Genomic DNA, 20,642 nt, shown 5'->3' on the forward strand with positions numbered 1-20,642 from the left:
CTACTATTACTACAGGAACTGAGGAAAGTGTTCTGTAACATAATTTGATTAGAACTGAATCGATGTGGGAAAAGAAAAGCTTAAAATATCAGTGCTAACATGCTTAATTGAAACTTTTATATTTTTATTGTAACCCCAAACTGGCAATTACTGTTGTAATGTCAAAACCATTACAATGGCGAATGTATAAACAAGACTCGTTAGATAGTGGGGTCTGCTTAGTTGCTATTAATTTTTAGTTGATATACATGTTCCATTAGTCAAATTCTGTTTAGTGGAGCCTTGCAAGAGATTTTGGTTCAAATTTACTCTGTTTTAAAACCCGGACGGACCATGCCTTCGATTAGGGGTTCAAATTTACTACCTTTGAATCTTTGAAATTTAGCAATTTGCTACCTCTTTTTGTTTCAAAAACAGTTATCTTTATCTGTAAGTCATAGTTTAATTGACAAATTTTTAAAATGTTTGGTTGGGTATATGTGGTATACTGTGTTCAAACCTGAATTTAGCAATTTGCTACCTCTTTTTGTTTCAAAAACAGTTATCTTTATCTGTAAGTCATAGTTTAATTGACAAATTTTTAAAATGTTTGGTTGGGTATATGTGGTATCTCTATTATATATATTTACACTATTTTATTTTGATAGTACACATGGCATCCTTATATTGAAAGGTACATTTAATGTTTTATGTAATTGGTACATATTATGTGATTTGTGCAAGACTTATGTAATTAACATGATTATGCAAGTTGACTAAAAGGCTTATAATGACAAAAAAAATAAATGGAATATTTTATTCAAATTATTTTTGCTATTTAATGTGTTACTAATTTCATTACTAAATTAATGACATAATTGATGTGACTTGCTTCTTTTTTCCTATAAATATTGTTTGTCCGTCTCCAACATCTTCACATCATTTAGAATTCATACTAAAATTTTAAAATTATTCTCAAAATCTCTCTTTTATTTTATTGAAACACTTTTCTTCTTAACATATTTTTTTCATCACTCTAATTTCAAAAATTGATTCAATTTATGATATTACTCCACTACATGTTGTATATATCCATGTATTTTGTTCAAATTCACATATTCATCCTATGATACCCTCGAGTTCTAACGGCTTATGACAAGATATGTACCAATTACATGTTGGTACATAATTCTTAATTATCATCCAATCAAATTGAAATCAACACATCATCATATTAAGTTAGCCACTCTTGAGTTTTTTTTTCCTATATATAGTCAATTTGTCTTTCATCATTTGTATATGCATCTTCCTTTCGTACAAATCTCTATTATAAACATTTGCCTTAATTTTTTTGAAAAGTACACTTGGCACTCTTCTATGTTAAACTTCATTTGATGTATTACACACCTAAGCATCACTAATACACATGTGCACCTCATCATCTAATTGTAGCTTGATTATTGGCTATTGATAAATCATTGTTACATATTAACACATGTTTGACCTTGCCATTTATTACAATTGATACCGATATGAATGCTGGTACAAAAGTGGCATCCTATAAGAATATGCTCTCTATTGAACCTACAACCATTTCATTTTGTACGTGTATTTCCACTAATTAAACAATCACCCTTTAATGTCCATAAATGTCTTATAATTACGTGTTAAAAAAGTTCTAAATTAAGATCTGCATCAACAATTGTATTGCTCAATTTTTCTCTATAAATATTGGTTCAACTTTCACCATTTCATATTCATTCAAAGAATTCACAATTCTTTCCAAATATCGTAACGAAAGTTGTATATGATCGTGGTTCGGGTAAAAAGGTGTTTTCATTTATACTATTTTTTGTTAGTTTTCTCTCATTGTATTGTTTTTATTTGATAGTATTATCTATCATTTTTTTTAATTCACTTATAAATATTAGACTTCTTTATCAAAATCCAAGGATTATGGATCTAATATGTAACGTGGAGGCTAGACCTAGCAATTAGACATCTAAATTTTGAACTCACACCTTTCAAGCGATCATTTGATATCAGGATCAACACATAGCAGCAGTACAATTTTGTCCAAGAATTTTTGAAGAATATTAAGATTGAGAAGGATCTATGAAACATGGAGATTTTTTTTTTCTTTCTATGAAACATGGATATAAACACGTACTAATGTTCTTTTTAGTGTTTACTGGCATTATCGTCAAATTGTCTGTTGATAATTTATTTTTTTGGCTGAAATATATAATTTAGTTTTTTTTGAAGGAATAATTAGTTGTTTCTCCTTAAAAAAATAATTTGGTCGTTTCAAATTAAAATTTTGCTACGTTAATGTTGTTGTTTTTTTTTTTGAAGGAATGTTGTTGGTTGGTTTTTATTGTCTTTGCTTATTTTATCATATTTTTTAATTATATTATAAAACAAAGCAATTTGATTAGATGCACCAATAAAACAAAGTGATTTGATATATCAACAAAAAGAATTGTTGGTATATACAAGTTAACTCATTCACTATATACGAAATTACAAATCTATATTATTATAAAGATAAAAAAAAGAGAGATGCTATTTAGTATGGGATTTTGGCTACGAATTTTCACGGAAGGTTGTATCTTTTTGTTTTCCAGGCGCTGCAAAAAAATGTACACTTTTTTTGGTCGAAAAAAAAAATCTCCAACAACTAATTAACACACCACACAAAAACTCCAATAAAAAAAAAGAGATGTCCAGTCCTGTGTAGTGGTACAACAATCAAACAGCCACGTTGAATAAGAACCAAACAAGCTACCTCCAAAATTTAACAGGAAAAAGAACTCGCAGCACAGCAGTTCCAACACGTTTTTCCCCTTTTCCAGTAGAATTTCCTCCCCCACCATCACACCTTCCTTCCTCACCATTCAACAATTTTAAACAGTGAAAATCCATATGAAAATAAAAACAAAATAAAACATGTGTATAAGTAATTAAATTCTGCATTAGAAAAAATTGAATGTTTGCAAACTTTGTTGGATATTTCAAACATCATGTTTGGGATGGTAAGAGCCATTGGAGAGCATTGAAAGAATTGGGGAAGAAGGAGAAGTAGTGTGAGTTGAGCAAAAAGGGTGTTATTTTTTTTTTGGTACAAAAAAGGGTGTTATTTTATTAAAAAGGGATAAGAATGAGAGCTTTTACTTTTTAAGGTTTGGAAGCTGCTGGGCAAAGAAGAGAGACGGTTAGTTATACTTTTTTAATTTTTTATTTTATTAGAAATGTTCAGGAACTGGACACGTTTTCATGCGGACGTAGTTTTTCGTTTTCAAAATTGCCGTACTGTTTATCATTTTCCTAAAAAAAATAGTACACGTGACATTTTAATTTGCTTACAAGACTTAATTGCTCTTAATTCTTCATTTGTAAATTTCCTACAATAAACACGTTACTTCTTTTTTGTTATTATTACTTACTCATATTAATTTAGTAATTTTTATGAACATTCAAAATCAAATCAAGAATGAGAAGATTTTCACGTGCCAAAGCAATTGTCCTTTTTTACGGTGAAAATTTTATAATTTTTTGTCAATCATTTCTATACATGCTAACAATTCAATTAATAATCTTAAACAAAAGAAAAAAAAATATATCTACTTCAAATCTCTATAATAAACAAAAGGCATGCACAACAAAAATAAATCAAAATAGGCGAATAATTATTGATTTAAATTGTACTAGAAAAAAATCGATTATGATTTTATTATACAGTTTCAACTCTATTTTATTACTCAATTATAACTTAATCGTTGTATTTTCTTCATGATTTTTTTAATCTATGAAAATAATATCCTAAGTAAATAGAAAATCATTTTTACATATTAATTTTCTCACGAAAAATTTAATAAAATAATTTTCCAAAAATTTGTTTTATTTTTTGGAAAAATAAATCAAGGTAGGCAAAGATAATTCATAACACATTATCATACATTATCACTACAAGAATTTTGTTTTGAATGAAAATTATATGCATTGATTTTAGTTGATTACATAATATGCATGGTCAAAGATAATTCATAACACATTTACCTTCAATTCCTTAATGGTGATCATCATTTACCTTCAATTCCTTTTTTCTCTAAAAAATAATTTGTTCAATTCCTTCAACATGATAAATGGATGATTTGCGTTTTTAATTATATGTTTAATGTTCAATAATCTGCTAGCCTTTTTCCCTATATATAGTCGATCCATCTTACATCATTTTCACTTGCTTATTCATTTCATACGATCTTATTACCTTTTAAAAAATTGCAATGGTACCATACCCATGTTCCATTTTCGTTGTTTCTAAATATGAATCAACCATTAACGTTAGAAAAAAATTAATCAAACAACGTGTTTTACTTCTCTTGCTTGAAACAGAAATTTTATAACATCAAATAAAATGTATAATTAAATTAAATGAAGGATTAAATAACAATGAAAATTCATGAATGAGTTTGAATGAAAAATAACTGTTAAAATAAAGCTTATAAAATAAAGCTTAATTCTCTCAAAAAAAAAATAAAGCTTAAAGAAATTTTTTATTTAAAATAAAGCTTATAAAAATATCCAAATAAGAACAATTACATTGGACAAATCCTTTTGCTTAGTAATATTTGTTTTTTGATACATTTTACTTAGTATTTTAATCTCAACAAGAGTGCACCAAAGATCCTATGCAAATCTTCTTTCATTTTTAATTTCATTAAGATAATAAATAAAACGATGTTAACCCTTTACCGCCGATTAAGGATCCATTTCCTAAAAATACCCATTCATTACCAAAAAAAAAATTGTGAAGAAAAAAATATTTATGAGTTGATTATTGTTTGTATAATATTACCAAGTTTACTCCGCTAATTTTTTTTTTACCAAAAATGGTAACAATCACATTTGGATTGAATCCGTGTGAGACGCACCAATATATAAAGTTTTTTTAATTGTTTTTCTTAAAAAAAAATTGGTATATGCAAATTTCACTATTGTAAACAAATAAAAAAATAGCTTCATTTTTTTTTTCAATTAAAAACTAATTGAATTTTTTATCACTTATTAATCATGTTTCAAAGGCAACCATCAAATTATCATCATTGTTTGATTTCTCAACCAATCAAATGGAGTCACATACTCTTTGCCTTAACTTTCTACCAATTAGAGTAACTACATCATCATAGGTTTCAATCATACACGTATTTGTTAACAAGTAAGTCAAATATATATATATATATATATATATATATATATATATATATATATATATATATAGACACACACACACACACACACACACACAACAAATATAACTTTCTAACATGCAAAATCTTAAATGTTTTTCTTCTCAACTTTCAACTAGCATGGTGACGTGACATTTTTTTTTCTTGGGCTTTCATTTTCATTTTTTTTCGTTTCTCAAATATGAAACGTATCATTGATGTCATTACAAGAACCATTGAATTGCTTCTAAAATGCAAGGACCATTGAGTACGAGTATATGATATAACATAATGAGTATGTGTAACATTCCAATTTGAGTATTAAGAATTTAAAACTTTTTCAACTCAAATGGAGTTTTACTTTAAGATTTCAACTTAAAACTTCATATAAATGACTTTGAATAACTTTATTTAGAAGAAAGATTTACAAAATATTTACATTTACATAAAAGACACCTTTAAAAATACAAGGAATTATGAGATCCTAAACTAGACCCTACTGTGATCCGGCCTCTGATGATACTTTGAAAATTACTTATACCTGAAAAATAGAAATGAACATGGGGTGAGAGTATGAGTGTATGTCATTGCAAGGACCTTTGAATTGCTTCTAAAATTGAATTAATTCAAATTATTTTTGGTCAATTTGTTTTGATAAAAAAAAACGGATCCTAAAAATATGTCAAATTATATAGTTGATTTAATTATAATGCTATGAAGAGTATCATTTTATTTTTCTACAAAAGATGCAAAATCATCTTAGCATTTAATGAAATATCAATTGTCTAATTGAATGTATTTATTGGTTTTCTTTGATTGTGTTTTTCTGATGATGTTAGAGGTTCTTGGTACAAACTCGGATAAAGAAGAAAAAAAATTAATTTTGTTTTGAGAAAGAAAGAAAAATTAATCTAACAACTAATTATTAAAATTTGCCATTAAAAAGTCTTTGTTTAATAGGATATATTTTTTCTTAATTAAATACATTAAATATATAACTTTTTACCTATGATGATCAATAAAATCTTATGTCTTTCATTTTAAATAGTATTCTAGACATTTTTAAAATTAAAAATAGAAAATAATTGATATTTTAAGGATCTTTTCTAACAAGTTTTCTTAAGATAAAAATTTATGGAGAAAAAACAAAAAAAAACTAGGAGACGTAAACCTATTCTAATAAAAATTTAGGGACATAAATCGAATCCAAGAAAAGAGCTAACATGAACTAAGTTGTGTAATCACATTAGGTTAAGAACAACCACATTAATTAATACGGCATCTTCGTCAAAATCCTTAAGACATTAAATATATGGATCATCTCATTTATATGTTTCTCCTCATCTACTACTGATGCATTCAATATGAAACTTTAACTCACATATGACACATTAGCATCACTTATTGTGATTTAATGGATGAAGGTTTATGCTCATTTCTTTCATGAGAAAAGAGAAAGTAAATTAGGAAATGAAAGATGATAAAAAAAATTGAACATGAGAGAAATGATAATGAATATCTCCACAATCAATACATCATAGAGTTCAGAGTTATGAGGAAGACTACAATGAGTTGGATCATTACATTTGTCTAAGAGAAACCCCACAAATGAGATTGACACTGCATCTTCATTCAAAATCTTAAGACATTAGGTATATTGGACATCTCATTTATATGTTTCTCAATATTTACTCTTGCATCAAATGTAAAAGGTTAACTCACACATGTCACATTAACTTCTTCTCTCTAAGGGTGAGAATCTTGGTGTCTATGATTTGACGAAATATCCAAATAAGGTTGGAGACACAACCTGTAAAAAAGATGGGTTGGTGGCACTTTTATAGAGGGACGTTTTTACCCATTTCTTTCATGAGAAGAGCGTAAGTAAAATAGAAAAAGAAAGAAGATGAAAACGAAATTTAAACATGAGAGAAATGGTAAGGGAAAATAACGAGTTTTTGATAATTTATGAGTTTGTTGATGGAGTTATAAATTATTGGGTAATTTTTCTACCTAATATTAGAATCATTAAAAAAATGTCACATAAATTTAAAATGTCTAATAAACGTGTATTTTTTCAACTCATCATAACACATCTACATTTTTCCTTTTCCAGATCCTCCAAAGACCAAAAGTGAAGGAATTTTAAATATTGCTTTCACCAAAAAATAATTCCATCAAAGTGAATGACATCAAAAGTTTAAAATGTAAGATAATAAAATTAACACAAATGACACCTAAAAATTAACAAAAACAAATCATCGTAATGCTGGGACTTCCTATGAAGCTTACATTGAATTATATTCAACATCAGACTAAAAGAAATCACACAAATGAGATTGACACCACATTTTTATCCAAAATCTTTAGATACATGTATATGATTCATTTCACTTATATGTTATTCATCATCTACTCTTCCATCTATTGTAAAATTTTAACTCATATTAAACACATTAACATCTCTCTCTCTTTCTCTCTCTCTCTCTCTCTCTCTCTCTCTCTCTCTCTCTCCCTTTCCCTCTCTCTCCCCAATGTGTGACTCTGTGTCCTTAATTATGTGACATACTACATAGTCAAATAAGCTCAAATTGAGGCACAACATGGTCAAAAAGGTGGATTGATGTAATTTAATGGATTGGAGTTTATGTTCCTATCTTTCATGAGAATAGAGATAAAAAAAAATTAGAAAAAGAAAGAAGATCATGAAAAATAAATTTGAGGTTAAGAGATATGATAGTGGTAAAAAAAAAATAAGAATTGTGTGTTTTTTCCATGAGGATATAACAAATAGAGTGATTTTATAGTAATTTTATCGGTCTATTGAAGGAGTTTGAGATATTTGGGTAATCAATTTACCAAAAAATTAAACTCAATTAAAAATACGCCACAACATTTAAAAATGTTCAATAAACATGTATTTTGTCAACTCAACATAACACATCAACGTTTTCTATCATGAAATCCCAACGAAGACCAAAACTGAAGGAAGTTAAAATAATAGAGATTGATATTATAAAATATTGCTTGAAAGCGAACAACATCAAAAAACTTCAATTTAATATAAGAATTATGCAAACAACGTTGAAAAAACTAACGAAATAATTCATCAAAATGTTTAGAGTTTCAAGGCCACCTACAATGAGGTAGATTATCACAAAGCACACAGCTGAGATTGACACCACATCATCGCCCAAAACCTTAAAATATTATGTATATTGGTCATCTCACTTATATGTTTTTAAAGATCTACTTGCATATATTGTGGAATTTTAAGTTACAATTGACACTTTAACATATCTCTCATAAGTGTGAGACTCTTGCGCATGAGGTCTGGTGATATAGCCAAATAAGGTCAACCAGAGGCACAATATGGTAAAAAATATGGGTTGATAGTGTTTTGATGGATGTAGGTTTGTGATCATCTTTCATAAAAAAGAGAAAGAAAATTAGAAAAAGAAAGAATATAAAAAACCTATTTAAAGATAATAGAAATGATAAAGGAAAAAAGTAGTGTGTTTTATCCATTGAAGTGTTAGGAATATAGCGGGTTACTGGTAATTTTATGAGATAGTTGAAGATTTATTAGTAATTATTTCACCCAAAAAGAGAATCAATTAAAAAAACATCACATCATTTTTAAATGTCTGATAAGCATGCGTTTTTTTTTTTTGAGGGAGATAAGTATGTGTTTTTTTTTTTATTAACTTAATATAACATGTCTACAATTTTCTATTACTAGATCCCACCAAAGACCAAAAGTGAAGGTATCTAAAATAGTAGAGATTGGATTTTTTTTTTTTCTTTCATGAGAGTGAACATCTAAAAACTTATATTTAATATAATAAAATTAAACTAATGACATCCAAAAACTAAAAAAAATAGTTCATCATAGTGTTTGGAGTTTTGAGCGAGCTTATAATGGATTGATCATCACATTTGACTAAGAGGAACCCCAAAAATGAGATTGACACCACATCTTCACACAAAACCTGAAAGACATTATGTATATTGGTCATCTCACATTCATGTTTCTCAATATATACTTTTGCTTCCAAGGTAGAAGTTTAACTCACACATGACACATAAATATATCTTTATTATGTGTGAGACAGTCCGTATTTTCTGATCTGGTGAGAGTGCCAAATAAGATCATAGGCATAACATGTTAAAAAATGTGGGTTGGTAGTGGTTTTATAGAGAAATGTTTTTGTTCCTTTCTTTCATGAAAAAGGAGAAAGTATATTAGAAAAATAAAGAAGACGAAAAAGGAATTTGAACATGAGAGAAATGAAAAGAGAAACAAGTAAGGAGTGATTGTTTTTCTCTAAGAGAATAAAGTATATAACGAGTTATTGGTAATATTATACATTTATTGAAGGAGATAATAATTAATATGTAATTATCTTACCAAAATATTAGACTCATTAAAAAAAATGCCACGACAATTTAAAATTTCTAATAAACATGTATGTATTTTTTATCTCAACAAAACACATCTACATTTTACTATTGTCAGATCTTACCAAAGATCAAAAGTGAATGAATCAGATATAACAGAGGTTGAGATAAAAAAATTAAACAAAACAACATTCAAAAACTAACATATAAAAATATCACAACGTTGGAACTTCTGTGAGAGTCTAAATTGAGTTGTATGATCACATTAGGCTAAGAGCAATCACACGAGTGAGCTTAACATCACACCTTCATCCAATGTCTCAAGGCATTATGTCATGGATCATATTATTTATATGTTGGTCACATCTACTCTTGCATACAATGTGAAATTTTAACTTACACTTAACACATTAACATCTCTCCATTAAGTGTCAGACTCTCCGTGTTCGTGATCCACCACCTAGAACACTCCCGCTCCCCTACAACGTTGAACCATGATATCATACCACAGTTGGACTTTCTGGAGGAGCCAACAATAATGTGGATCAACTCATCGGAGAAAGGGCAACCACACAGTGAAAATGAGACTATAGTTTCAACCAAAAATTTAAGGCTTAAGTATGAGTTTTTCACTCTTTTGATGTTCAACCCGCACTCTTTCATCTAATGTTGAACATTAACTGACTTTTGCTACATCGCAATATTATCTCATAAGTTTGACGGAATTCTAGCCCGAGCTTGGCACGGGTTTCCATGCTAGTACTGTGTTCAAACCTGAAATTTTCCATTTGTTGGTGAATTTCATGTGGCATTTGTTACTCGTCTATGGACAAAAAAACAAACAGTTACCTTTTCAATGTCCTTGATTTGACTGAAACATGAAAATTTGTCTCACGTTTTTTTTTGGGTGGAGAAATTAAATTATAAAACATGAACTTTTTGGTGAAATAAGTGATGTTTTTTTTTAGGGTAGTGTTAACTTGTGCCCTAAGGGCACATGTTAAGAAACCTAAAAGAAGAAATATTTTCTAAAATTTTGTGCATTCAATTCATTAAAAAGTTAAATATTAAATGCAATGCACACTTTCCAATAAAATATTTCTATATTTGAATCATTAACTTGTGCCTTAAGGGCACAAGTTATCATTTCCTTTTTTTTTAACATCGAAGACAATTTTATGTATCAAGGAGATGAAATTAAGACAAATAATTTAAAACTCTTGCAACAATAAAGACAAATCATGCAGAAATCTTTTCAGAGGCTTTAAGTCAACCCTGAGAAAGGGTTGAACGGAATCAACAGAAGGAAGATGAGAACATGTATGACACTAGTGTGGTGCCCGTGCGACGCACAGGTGGAAAACGATCGACATTTAACTACACGTCGTTCAGATTCTACATGACACATGATTACAAATTAATATTACGTGCGTTATAGCCGACGATAGACCACATACTGAATGATGTGTACACCACACAGATACAAAGCGTAGAACACTAAAACTTAAAAATTTTCTACAGAATATTCTTGCATCAATTCTCTATTTCAAACATCTAATCCAACGGTAAATTTTCTCCTAGAACATATTCATTTTTCTGGGTTAAATAAATATTTGGTCCCTAAAAAGCATAGTCAGTTTTGTTTTTAGTTCTCATAAAAAAAAGTAACATTTTGGTCCCTATAATTTTTTTTTTCAGGACGTAGTTTTAATCCATATTAATGGGTTTCACGGATAAAAACATAAAAAAGATGCAACATTTTACTTCCTACCTTTTGAAGTTGTTTTTTGAATATCTTCTATTTCTTTTGGCTGATAATTAGAAGAGTTTTATTAAATAGCATCACACATCTAACAACAGTGACCAAGGAACATCTTATGGCCCATAAAAATCATACAAATTAGATCAATCCTGGAAGAGATACACCAAAAAACAAAACAATCTAATGCTATAAGTCTCTAATGATCTTGCAAAACACCCAATGCAATGAACTACCTATGCTTCAAGCAATGAGATTTAACACCAAGGCCCCTACTCAACTAATCAGAGCTCTAAAATAGGCAAACCAATGAAATATAGTCAGCAGAAAAACTTTGCACACCAGAGGTAAAAACCAGAAGAAAAAAGACAGCATCAAATACTCTTGTACATCACCTAGTTTCCACAGTCCTTCTCAATTTACTAAGAGAACACCAGCTGCAGCCTTCGTAGTGATTTTCATAGTGGCTTAACACAACCCCGCACCACTTATTTCTCCAAAACTTGATAAAAAGCTCATCATACCTCACAACACAACACCGCAAAAATCATTGAAACCAACCAAAAACCATCATGAGCATCCACATGAGATTCCCCAGACTGTGCTAGACAGGAGAAAACTAAACACTGCTAAAAACTTCCACTGCTCGTGTCACAATCAGGCCATCAAAACAGTTGTGCATTCAAGCTCGCAACTCCTCCGGCTGATGTAGTGGCAACTGATATTTCTTCTTTCCTGCAGCGCAATAGATATACAAAATAGGCATAACAGGTGCACGGCTACAGTTGCAGACCAAAATCGCCCGAGAATAAGGCATAATCAAATATGCATAATACAAAAATCTGCAAACACAACACAATTTCACAACCACCGCGGCAAAATTTAATAGCCAAACATACCAAACTGAAACTGTGGCAGTACAAAAACAATAAATCTATTCACCAGACACCCTTAAGTTAATGAAACCCACTTTTCCACCAAACAGTCATAAAAAACAAACCATGCCACCACTGCAGAATTTAATAGCCAAATATACCAAGCCAAAACAAAGGCAGTACAAAAACAATAAATAATTTAATTCGTCAGACTCTTAAGATTTCAGTCAATTTGAAAAAAAAAATGCTCATTCATATTGGTCTAACATTGGTATTTAATCTTTTCCAACCATGAAATTGAATTAGGTCCTTAGATCTTCATGGTTTGCGACAATGCAAATGACTTAGCCACCACCAATTTGATTAACAACAACAACTAAAGCTAGTGTGGTAGAGCCTGCTGAAGTAGCACATGCCATAACCATATGTTTTTTTTTTGCTTACACCAGCTAGTGCTAATATAATCTCAACTCCATTTGGCTCTTTCATCCTTTTACCATGAAGAAAATGACCCAAAATCTGATTGAAAAAACTTTATGTTATGACTCCCATTTAGAGCAGCAGTAGCAAAGCAACAACAATAGCAGTAATAACAACTTATGGCTCCTTTATGATTTGATACAGGTTTCCTAGCAAATTTAGAAAAAAATCATAATATAGAATGGGGAAAAAGCAAAGCAAGAACGACACAACATCGCTATTTCAAATTATAATATTCAACTAATAGCGAAAAGAAATTGCAAAAGCAGCCACTCGTGCAGGTTGATTAATGCTAAACATAGCATCAAGGTTGCTCAATACTAAACTATCTACAAATGTTGACCACCTAAATAAAAATCTGCCTCAAGCCAAAGTTGATGTATATCAATATCAATATTTATAATCATTTGCTCTATATCATTGAAAACCAAATCAAGTGTAGTACAAATATATACTATCTTGCCTTTAACACTCACATTCATTATTTGATTTTAATTGAAATATGGTTCAAATACATTTTAGTATCTTTTCAGGCATCTTGAAATATATTCAAGGAGGGAAATCCTACTATGAAGCTGGAAGTGTAGTATGCTTCAGTGAAACTTTTCATAACTCCTCATAATATGATCAAATGCAAACTTAGCAAAAAATAATATAAAAGAGTAAGATCATTTAAAAGTGGAACTTTGTAAAATTCTTCCACTGTACTCTTTAAAGATATAAGCATCTCTAGAAAATATAAGAAGCAAACATCATATTCATGAAATCCTAAGATATAAATCAATCGCAATCAAGTAACCTAGTTTGCACATAAAAGTAAGAGCCATATACACTAAAGGATACACCAATGGAAAACAATAAAGACAATAACCAATGACCTAACCTTTTCATCTATAAGCATCATCTCTATTGAGTTTGGTTGTTCAGGATTCAGAAAGGATGGAACCTCCCACATCCTCAGAACCCTAACCTTAAATTTTCTCTTTTGACCATCAGAATATTTACAAGTTATGGTCTTCAATTTTCTCTTTATCTCAAGAGTCTTTGAGGCATTAGGAGTACCGATTGAGAAGAACCATAGGAATCGATGCTCACACTTTGTTGTTTTTTTCTAATTAGTGTCAAAAGACATTTTCATCATGGATCCCAATATTCCTAATACATGTAATTTATACCTTTGATAGATCATCATACAATCATATTGTTTATTCTTTTCCGCTACGATTTTAGTTTTATGCTGGCGTGTCTTGCAAATTCATATTTATTAAGGCCTAAATTCTAATATAATTTTCTCTATTTAATAAAAAAAAAACAGTCTGATATGATCTAGTTTAACATAGACTATATCGTAGGTCTTTGTAAGCCAATCTAATCAAATAAACATACTACCTCCAATATATTGGATTGCATACCAAAATATTTAGATCGTGCACCAAAATATTTTAGATTGCACTCCAAAATATTTTAGTAAAACTTGGGGACTAAAAAAACACTTTCTAATAATGATTAAATTAATTATTTAATTTAAAATTTCCTAATAAATTATATAAATATATTTTTTCACTAGTGCTTACTTTGTTCACACATTAAATATACACCCCTACTCTATAAACACTAATAATGTGTGTGACCTATGGACTTTCATTTATTTTAATTCACACAACATTAGTTCTAACGTGGAATTTATGTTTAGTCTCTTAACTCAATTTTCACACATGTTCTAACATTTAATTGTTTTGAAAATAAATTTATATATGATGGTTAAATTTTTGTCAGTACGTATTTTGCAACCATACTTTAAAAAAAAAAACCAAATTTTGACAAACTTAAATTTAAATTTGACGAAATTTATGATAGATGCACTAATCTATTAACGAGTTGAGCTTGGGATATCTTTTAATGAATTTTGATTCATTTTCTAAAAAAACCAAATACACTTATTCACATTATTTAGTCTTTGAGATAAAATGGTCACAATATTTCTCACCCAAAAAAAGAGTTTCGAAATATTTACAAATTTTAAAAGAAAAATAAAACCATCAAGAAACATAAATGAATAACGTTTTAATGGCTTATAAATTTGAATGAACGATGACGATGAAACTGAGGAAATTTCACTAATAAAAATAAAAAAAACGCCGTTGCCGGGGATCGGACCCGGGTCACCCGCGTGACAGACGGGAATACTTACCACTATACTACAACGACTTTTGGATGACAAATATGTTCCTGTTTTGTATATAAATAAACCATTCTTAGAATTACCATTGAGTCCAAACAAAGTTCACCTGTAAAATGTAATTTATTTTCTGCAGTAGACTTTAGGCCCCGTTTGGATAAACAGCTTATATAGATGCTTATAGCATTAGGGCTTATAGCATTAGGGCTTATACCATTAGGGCTTACATCATAAGCTCTTATACTTGATAAGGTATTCATGTTTGGATATGTACACTAAAAAGTACTTACATAAATTGAAGTGTTTGGATGTGACATTACATAAGCAATTATCGAAATTTTAAATATTTTTAATTTAACAAAAAAATCAAAGAGTCGAACCACAATTATCAAGATTTTTTTTGATAAAATAATATATCAATTATAATTATATATATATAGTATAATCAATATTCGTCCTTAAAAAAATATCATATTCATAAAAGACAAAATTAATATTAGAGGTGTAAATAAACTTACCATATATATAGATATTAGTGTACAGTTTGTTACCAAAAAACGACAAGTTAAGTTTGTTTTTTTATTCAGTTTCATTTTGTTACGTAACAAAAAAATAATAAAAATCTTCCTTCAAAAAAATAAAAATAAAAATCTTAGTTACGTGTGTTACTTAAGATAAGTATATAGCAATTTTGTTACTCATGCACCGCCAAAGATAACTAACATTATAATTAAAATATATGTTTCGAAAAAGTGGATCCAGAGGGAATCGAAGGAGGTTACATAAATTCATAAGCTCCTTGTTAAGCCGGAGGGTAAGCTGAAAATTTAGGCTTATTAAAATATGGCATAAGCAGCTTATGAAACTATGATAAGCTATTTTTATTTATTTACCCAAACACCTTTAAAAAGGCTTATGAGAGTATATAAGCCCACATAAGCTCAAAATAAGTCAATCCAAACGGGAATATTCAATAATCAATAATGTTTTTATTCATAAGTATCCATATATTTTTAATGGTTGTAATATGATGGTCTTTTGGCAAATGAAATAAATCGAAATTAAATTAAAACAAGAGATTTCATTCATCCATAGACTGATTTGAATATATTGATAATTGATTTATTTAAGGAAATATTTGATAGAGAGATCAAATCAAATTACTATCATTCTATTAATGTCTTTATTTTATTTTATTTTTGGATCAAATCTCCAAACCTAAGGTTTTCCTATAAAAAGGCTTAGCCACACACAAATTAAGAGATAATAAAGAGACCCAATGATCTGGTACGTACCGCTTCTCTCTATAAATTTTTAGGGTTGTTTTTTGTGTTTTGTTTATTTACTGTTCATCGATATATGCTGTTGCGTGTGAATTTTACAAACTTAGATTTTTTTAATCAAGTAGAGTATGTAGTCAATGATCATTAACCGACTTATGCCTCCCATTCACAGGAAAGGTGATCGATCGCTAAACATTAATACAAATCATCACAATTCTGAAGATTTATCAATGACTTGCAACCCAAGAAACATGCATTCTGCTATCCGTTTCTTTAAGATTGTTACCTCAACAAATATTCTAGATGGAACCCTAGTAACAATTCTTTCTTTCATCTCTTCTTCATTCTTTAATTTGGATTTTTTTTTTTTTTACTTACACAAAATGTAAGTAGGTATTGTTTGTTGTTTGTCTAGACTTTAAGATTAGGGTCGGTCTAATTAAATCGGAGACCTTTTCAAATATCAAAACTTAACTCTTAATAAAAAAAATGCATTTTTTTTAAAGAGTCATCATCTATTTCAATTAAAAATAACTTTAATAACATAAAAAAGTAGACATCTTTATAAATTAAAATAAAAGTAAGTTTTTACGAACGTAACCAACTTTTGTTGAGCTCCACTAACCATTTTTTTTTTAAGGAGTAGTGTAATTTGACAACTTATGAGACAACTATAATTTACAAAGAAAAAGTGTGTATTTGCACGAAAACCAAAACAATAGAGATAGATAAAGTAAAAAAATAATGTGAGTATGAAAGAGAAAGTCGTCATAAAATGAATGTTCAAATATCATTTCTCTTTTTTAAGAAGACAAACCAGTCAAACTAACCACTAACTGTTATAATATTAAAAACGGGGTCCTAATCAAAAGGAACACCAAATACTAAAAAAAAAAAATCATCACTTTTTTAATGTTAAATGGATCTTAAGTATATTCGTCTTTGTTGCTTAAAAAAAGTTTATTGGTCCTTGTTGATTAACAAACAAATTATAACCACTTACAAATTATTTTAGTTAAATATAAAATTAAATTATTCATATTTCTTAATTTGACTTAACAAGTTTTCAGATGTATATATTTGAATCCAACTGTCAGTGTGAGAACCTTGGTAATAGGGTAATATGATAAAACACTATATCTCTAAAAATGTCAAATCTTGGGGCTTTTCTGGACTCTCGCGAGCCTTAGGAACCAACTCTCCTAAACTTTTATTTATAAAAAAAATACATAAACCACATATGTATATTTCTCTCTTTTGCTTGTGAACTTCATAGTACATGCATGCTAATATAATTTGCCATGACTGCAGAAAATTCCAAATGCTTTCACTAAGAAATATAGTGGTGATTTGTCAAACCCAATGTTTCTCAAGACTCCAGATGACAAAAAATGGGAAGTACATTTGACCAAAAAGGATGGTGATATTTGGATTCACAAGGGTTGGAATGAATTTGCTACACATTATTCTATAGACCATGGACACATGCTGATGTTTCAATATGAAAAAACCTCTCATTTTGAGGTTTACATATTTAACAAGAGTACTTTGGAAATTGAATATCACGTTGATAGTAATAATCAACATGAACAGAACAAACTTGTTGAAAATTTGGATGAAAAACCTACATGCAAGAAGACTAGATCAAAATCACAAATTTCAAGTCCTCAACCACATAAGAAATTGAGAATTGGCGCAAGTGAAGATGTTGGAACAAGCTCCAAATTGAAAAAAATTCCTAAACTTGTCCAAGTTAAAGGTATAATAAATTCATGATTGGATTAATCTCTATCATTTCATTTATCCAATTAATATTTTGATTTTTGAGATTGATTTTTCATAACATGCCATGTTCAATTTCTCAGAGGAGATTGAAGATACCACTAAATGCCTAAATGTGAAGCATGATCAAGAGCCGAATAATTCATCTTCAAAAATTGCTGAAGCTTTAAACAAAGCAAAAAACTACAAAACTAACAATCCCTTTTTCACTGTTGTCATGACATATTCGTATGCTAATAAATACATGGTGAGTCTTTGAATAGCTTCATTTTTTATTTATTTTTATGTTAAGATAGTTTTATATTTTTAACTTCAAGTTAATGTACATCTTAATTATTTGTTAGATTTTCTAACTTGTTACAAAATTTAAATCCAGTACATCCCAGTAGATTTTGAACTAAAGTATTTGAAGGAAAAGCAAGGCGTTATCACCCTTCAAGTCATGGATAATGAGAGAACTTGGAATGTTAAACATTGTGGGAGACATATTAGTACTGGATGGAAAAATTTTGCATTTGATAATAATTTGAAAGTGGGAGATGTTTGTCTTTTTGAGATGATCAAAAGCAATTCTTATGCTTTCAAAGTACTAATTTTTCGACTAGGCGAAAAACATTCCCTTCCACCGCAAGGTAATTCTAGTTGATTTTTCTTTAAGTTATTACTCTTTTTTGTTGATCTCAAGAATAATGGTTATAATTTTCGTCCTTCGAATCAGTTAATGGAGATGGAATTAATTGGGTTGAAACAGCAAGAATCCCTAGAGTTGAACATAAAACTATCATGTCACATAAAGGTAAATCTTTAACATTGTCGTGACTTCTTTTGGAAAGTTAAAGTTGAATCCAACAGTATTTAGTACAAAACGGTGTTCAATAGCAGCTATATAGTGGCGCTACGACAACATAATTCGAATATACCGTCATTTTTTGCGAATCACGGTTGACAATACTAGAATAAGAAAGCAATGCAACTATGCATATTTCAAAAATAGATGTAGCTTATTTGTAAATTGATTTTTTGCTTTTGTTGGCATACCACAGGAAAGAAGGCAACTCAAAATTCACTGAATGCTAGTTCACGCTCTTTCAAAAGTTTTGAAGTTATGAAAGAATCCAATCAATTCACATCCACTCTGAAAAATCCACATTTCACTATCAAAGTGAAATCAAGTCATGCGGATGTTTACAAACCGGTAAGCAATACACACACACTCTCCCTCTGATCTTAAATATAAGCAAAAAAATATATGTATTTGTCGAAATTTGAACCAAATACCATTTATCTCATGATTATGTTTGAAACTGGAGTAGTATTTAATTCATGTCATGCATTCTTGGAGCAAGCATATGCAGTTATAATTATTGACATACTTCCGTTAACTGCAGCGTATACACAACTCGTTCTCCGAGAAGTACTTGTGTCACAAGAAGATTGTAACGTTACAGTTTAATAAAAACCTGTGGCATGTAAGATTGGCGAGCTGTCCATCCGAACCGTCAACCAAGTTGAGTACAGGTTGGAGTAAGTTTGTAGAGGAAAATAAATTGGAGGATGGAGATTCATGTGTTTTTGAGCTCGTCAATAAGGAAGATCTTGTGTTTGATGCTCATATTTTCAGAGGCTGCAATTAGACAATCGATTTGGAAAGATGTTATTGCCGCAATTATGCAGAGATTTATCATTCCTTGTGATACTACGAACTCGTTATTTCCTTTTCCTAATTGTACGGTTCTCTTTATTTTCTTTCTCCTTATTTCCCTTTCCTAAGACTGTAATTTTTTTTTTTTTGCCAAGATTGACAATATATGATGCAACATTGAATCAATTCTTTTATGTTGATAATAAGGTTTCAATTTCTTCTCCAAATTCTCTTCACTTTCTCTCTAGGAGTTGACACTCACTTGAAGAGTGCCGTTTTCTTCACTCTAAGATATTTAGAGTGTATCACCTTGCTTACCAATGTAAATAAAATTGATCTTTGTATGGTAGATGCTTTTTATCTTTGTATGGTAGATGCTTTTCCTAAATTTAGAAGATAGTGCTTATATTTAGTGCTTGTTTGGTGTAGCGGTGGAGTTGACGCTGTCGTGCGATGAAGGAGAAGTTGGAATTTCCAGCTTCACAAAATCACGATAAAAGCACCCTTGGGACGCGAGAATTATGATTCTACTGTGGAACCAAACATTGCATTAGTTTATTTTCTATTTAGGCTTTTGACAAGCTTACTTTTTCATGGATAATACAATCAAATATATTGAAAAATGGCACAAAATTTGTGCACTTGTTTTGCTCACAACAAGCACCGGAGATGTCAAGATACAAATAACATTTTTTTTTTTTAAAGAAAATAACATTCTTTGTATGTAGTTAAAATCACGATTTAAATAAAAAAAAAAACTCTAGAGTCTATGTTTCATATTATATAGTTCTCACCTTGTTGGTGTTAGACTTTATGGCTTGAATGATTAATTGGACCAAATTAATGACAAAATGATACTCCAATGAAACTCCAAAACAACAATGATATGATAACTACGTTCTCTATATTTAGTATGTATAGCTCAAAGGGACCGATTGAGTTAGATGTTTCCTTGGTTAGATCTTTCATTATTCAGAAAAATTTGATTTGGTCAAAGGCATACGAAGAAATCAAGCTTGCATGGGTAGACCCAA

At 29.5% G+C, this 20,642-nt stretch overlaps 1 protein-coding gene and 1 long non-coding RNA gene across 3 annotated transcripts; one reads left to right on the top strand and one right to left on the bottom strand.

Annotated features, from left to right (window-relative positions):
• Positions 1–11,459: 11,459 nt before the first annotated feature.
• LOC146934594 (uncharacterized) lies at positions 11,460–13,959 on the bottom strand. Of its 2 annotated transcripts, none has more exons than XR_015007808.1 (2): positions 13,606–13,959; positions 11,460–12,761 (listed from the first exon to the last, which is right to left on the bottom strand). It is a non-coding gene; the product is annotated as an uncharacterized LOC146934594 (long non-coding RNA). The 2 variants fall into 2 exon arrangements; XR_015007807.1 differs by having other exon boundaries at positions 11,460–12,871.
• Positions 13,960–16,263: 2,304 nt separating this feature from the next.
• Positions 16,264–19,835, top strand: LOC146934595 (B3 domain-containing transcription factor VRN1-like). The gene is made up of 7 exons (XM_085706475.1): positions 16,264–16,498; positions 17,496–17,943; positions 18,050–18,213; positions 18,343–18,598; positions 18,685–18,762; positions 19,010–19,161; positions 19,355–19,835. The coding sequence occupies exons 1-7, from the start codon at positions 16,322–16,324 to the stop codon at positions 19,598–19,600; spliced, it is 1,521 nt and encodes a 506-aa protein (XP_085562601.1). The 5' UTR covers positions 16,264–16,321; the 3' UTR covers positions 19,601–19,835.
• Positions 19,836–20,642: the final 807 nt, after the last annotated feature.

The sequence above is a fragment of the Medicago sativa genome, chromosome 4 (assembly GCF_051527215.1).
Source record: "Medicago sativa cultivar Bolivia chromosome 4, Bolivia_mono, whole genome shotgun sequence".
NCBI lineage: Eukaryota > Viridiplantae > Streptophyta > Magnoliopsida > Fabales > Fabaceae > Medicago > Medicago sativa.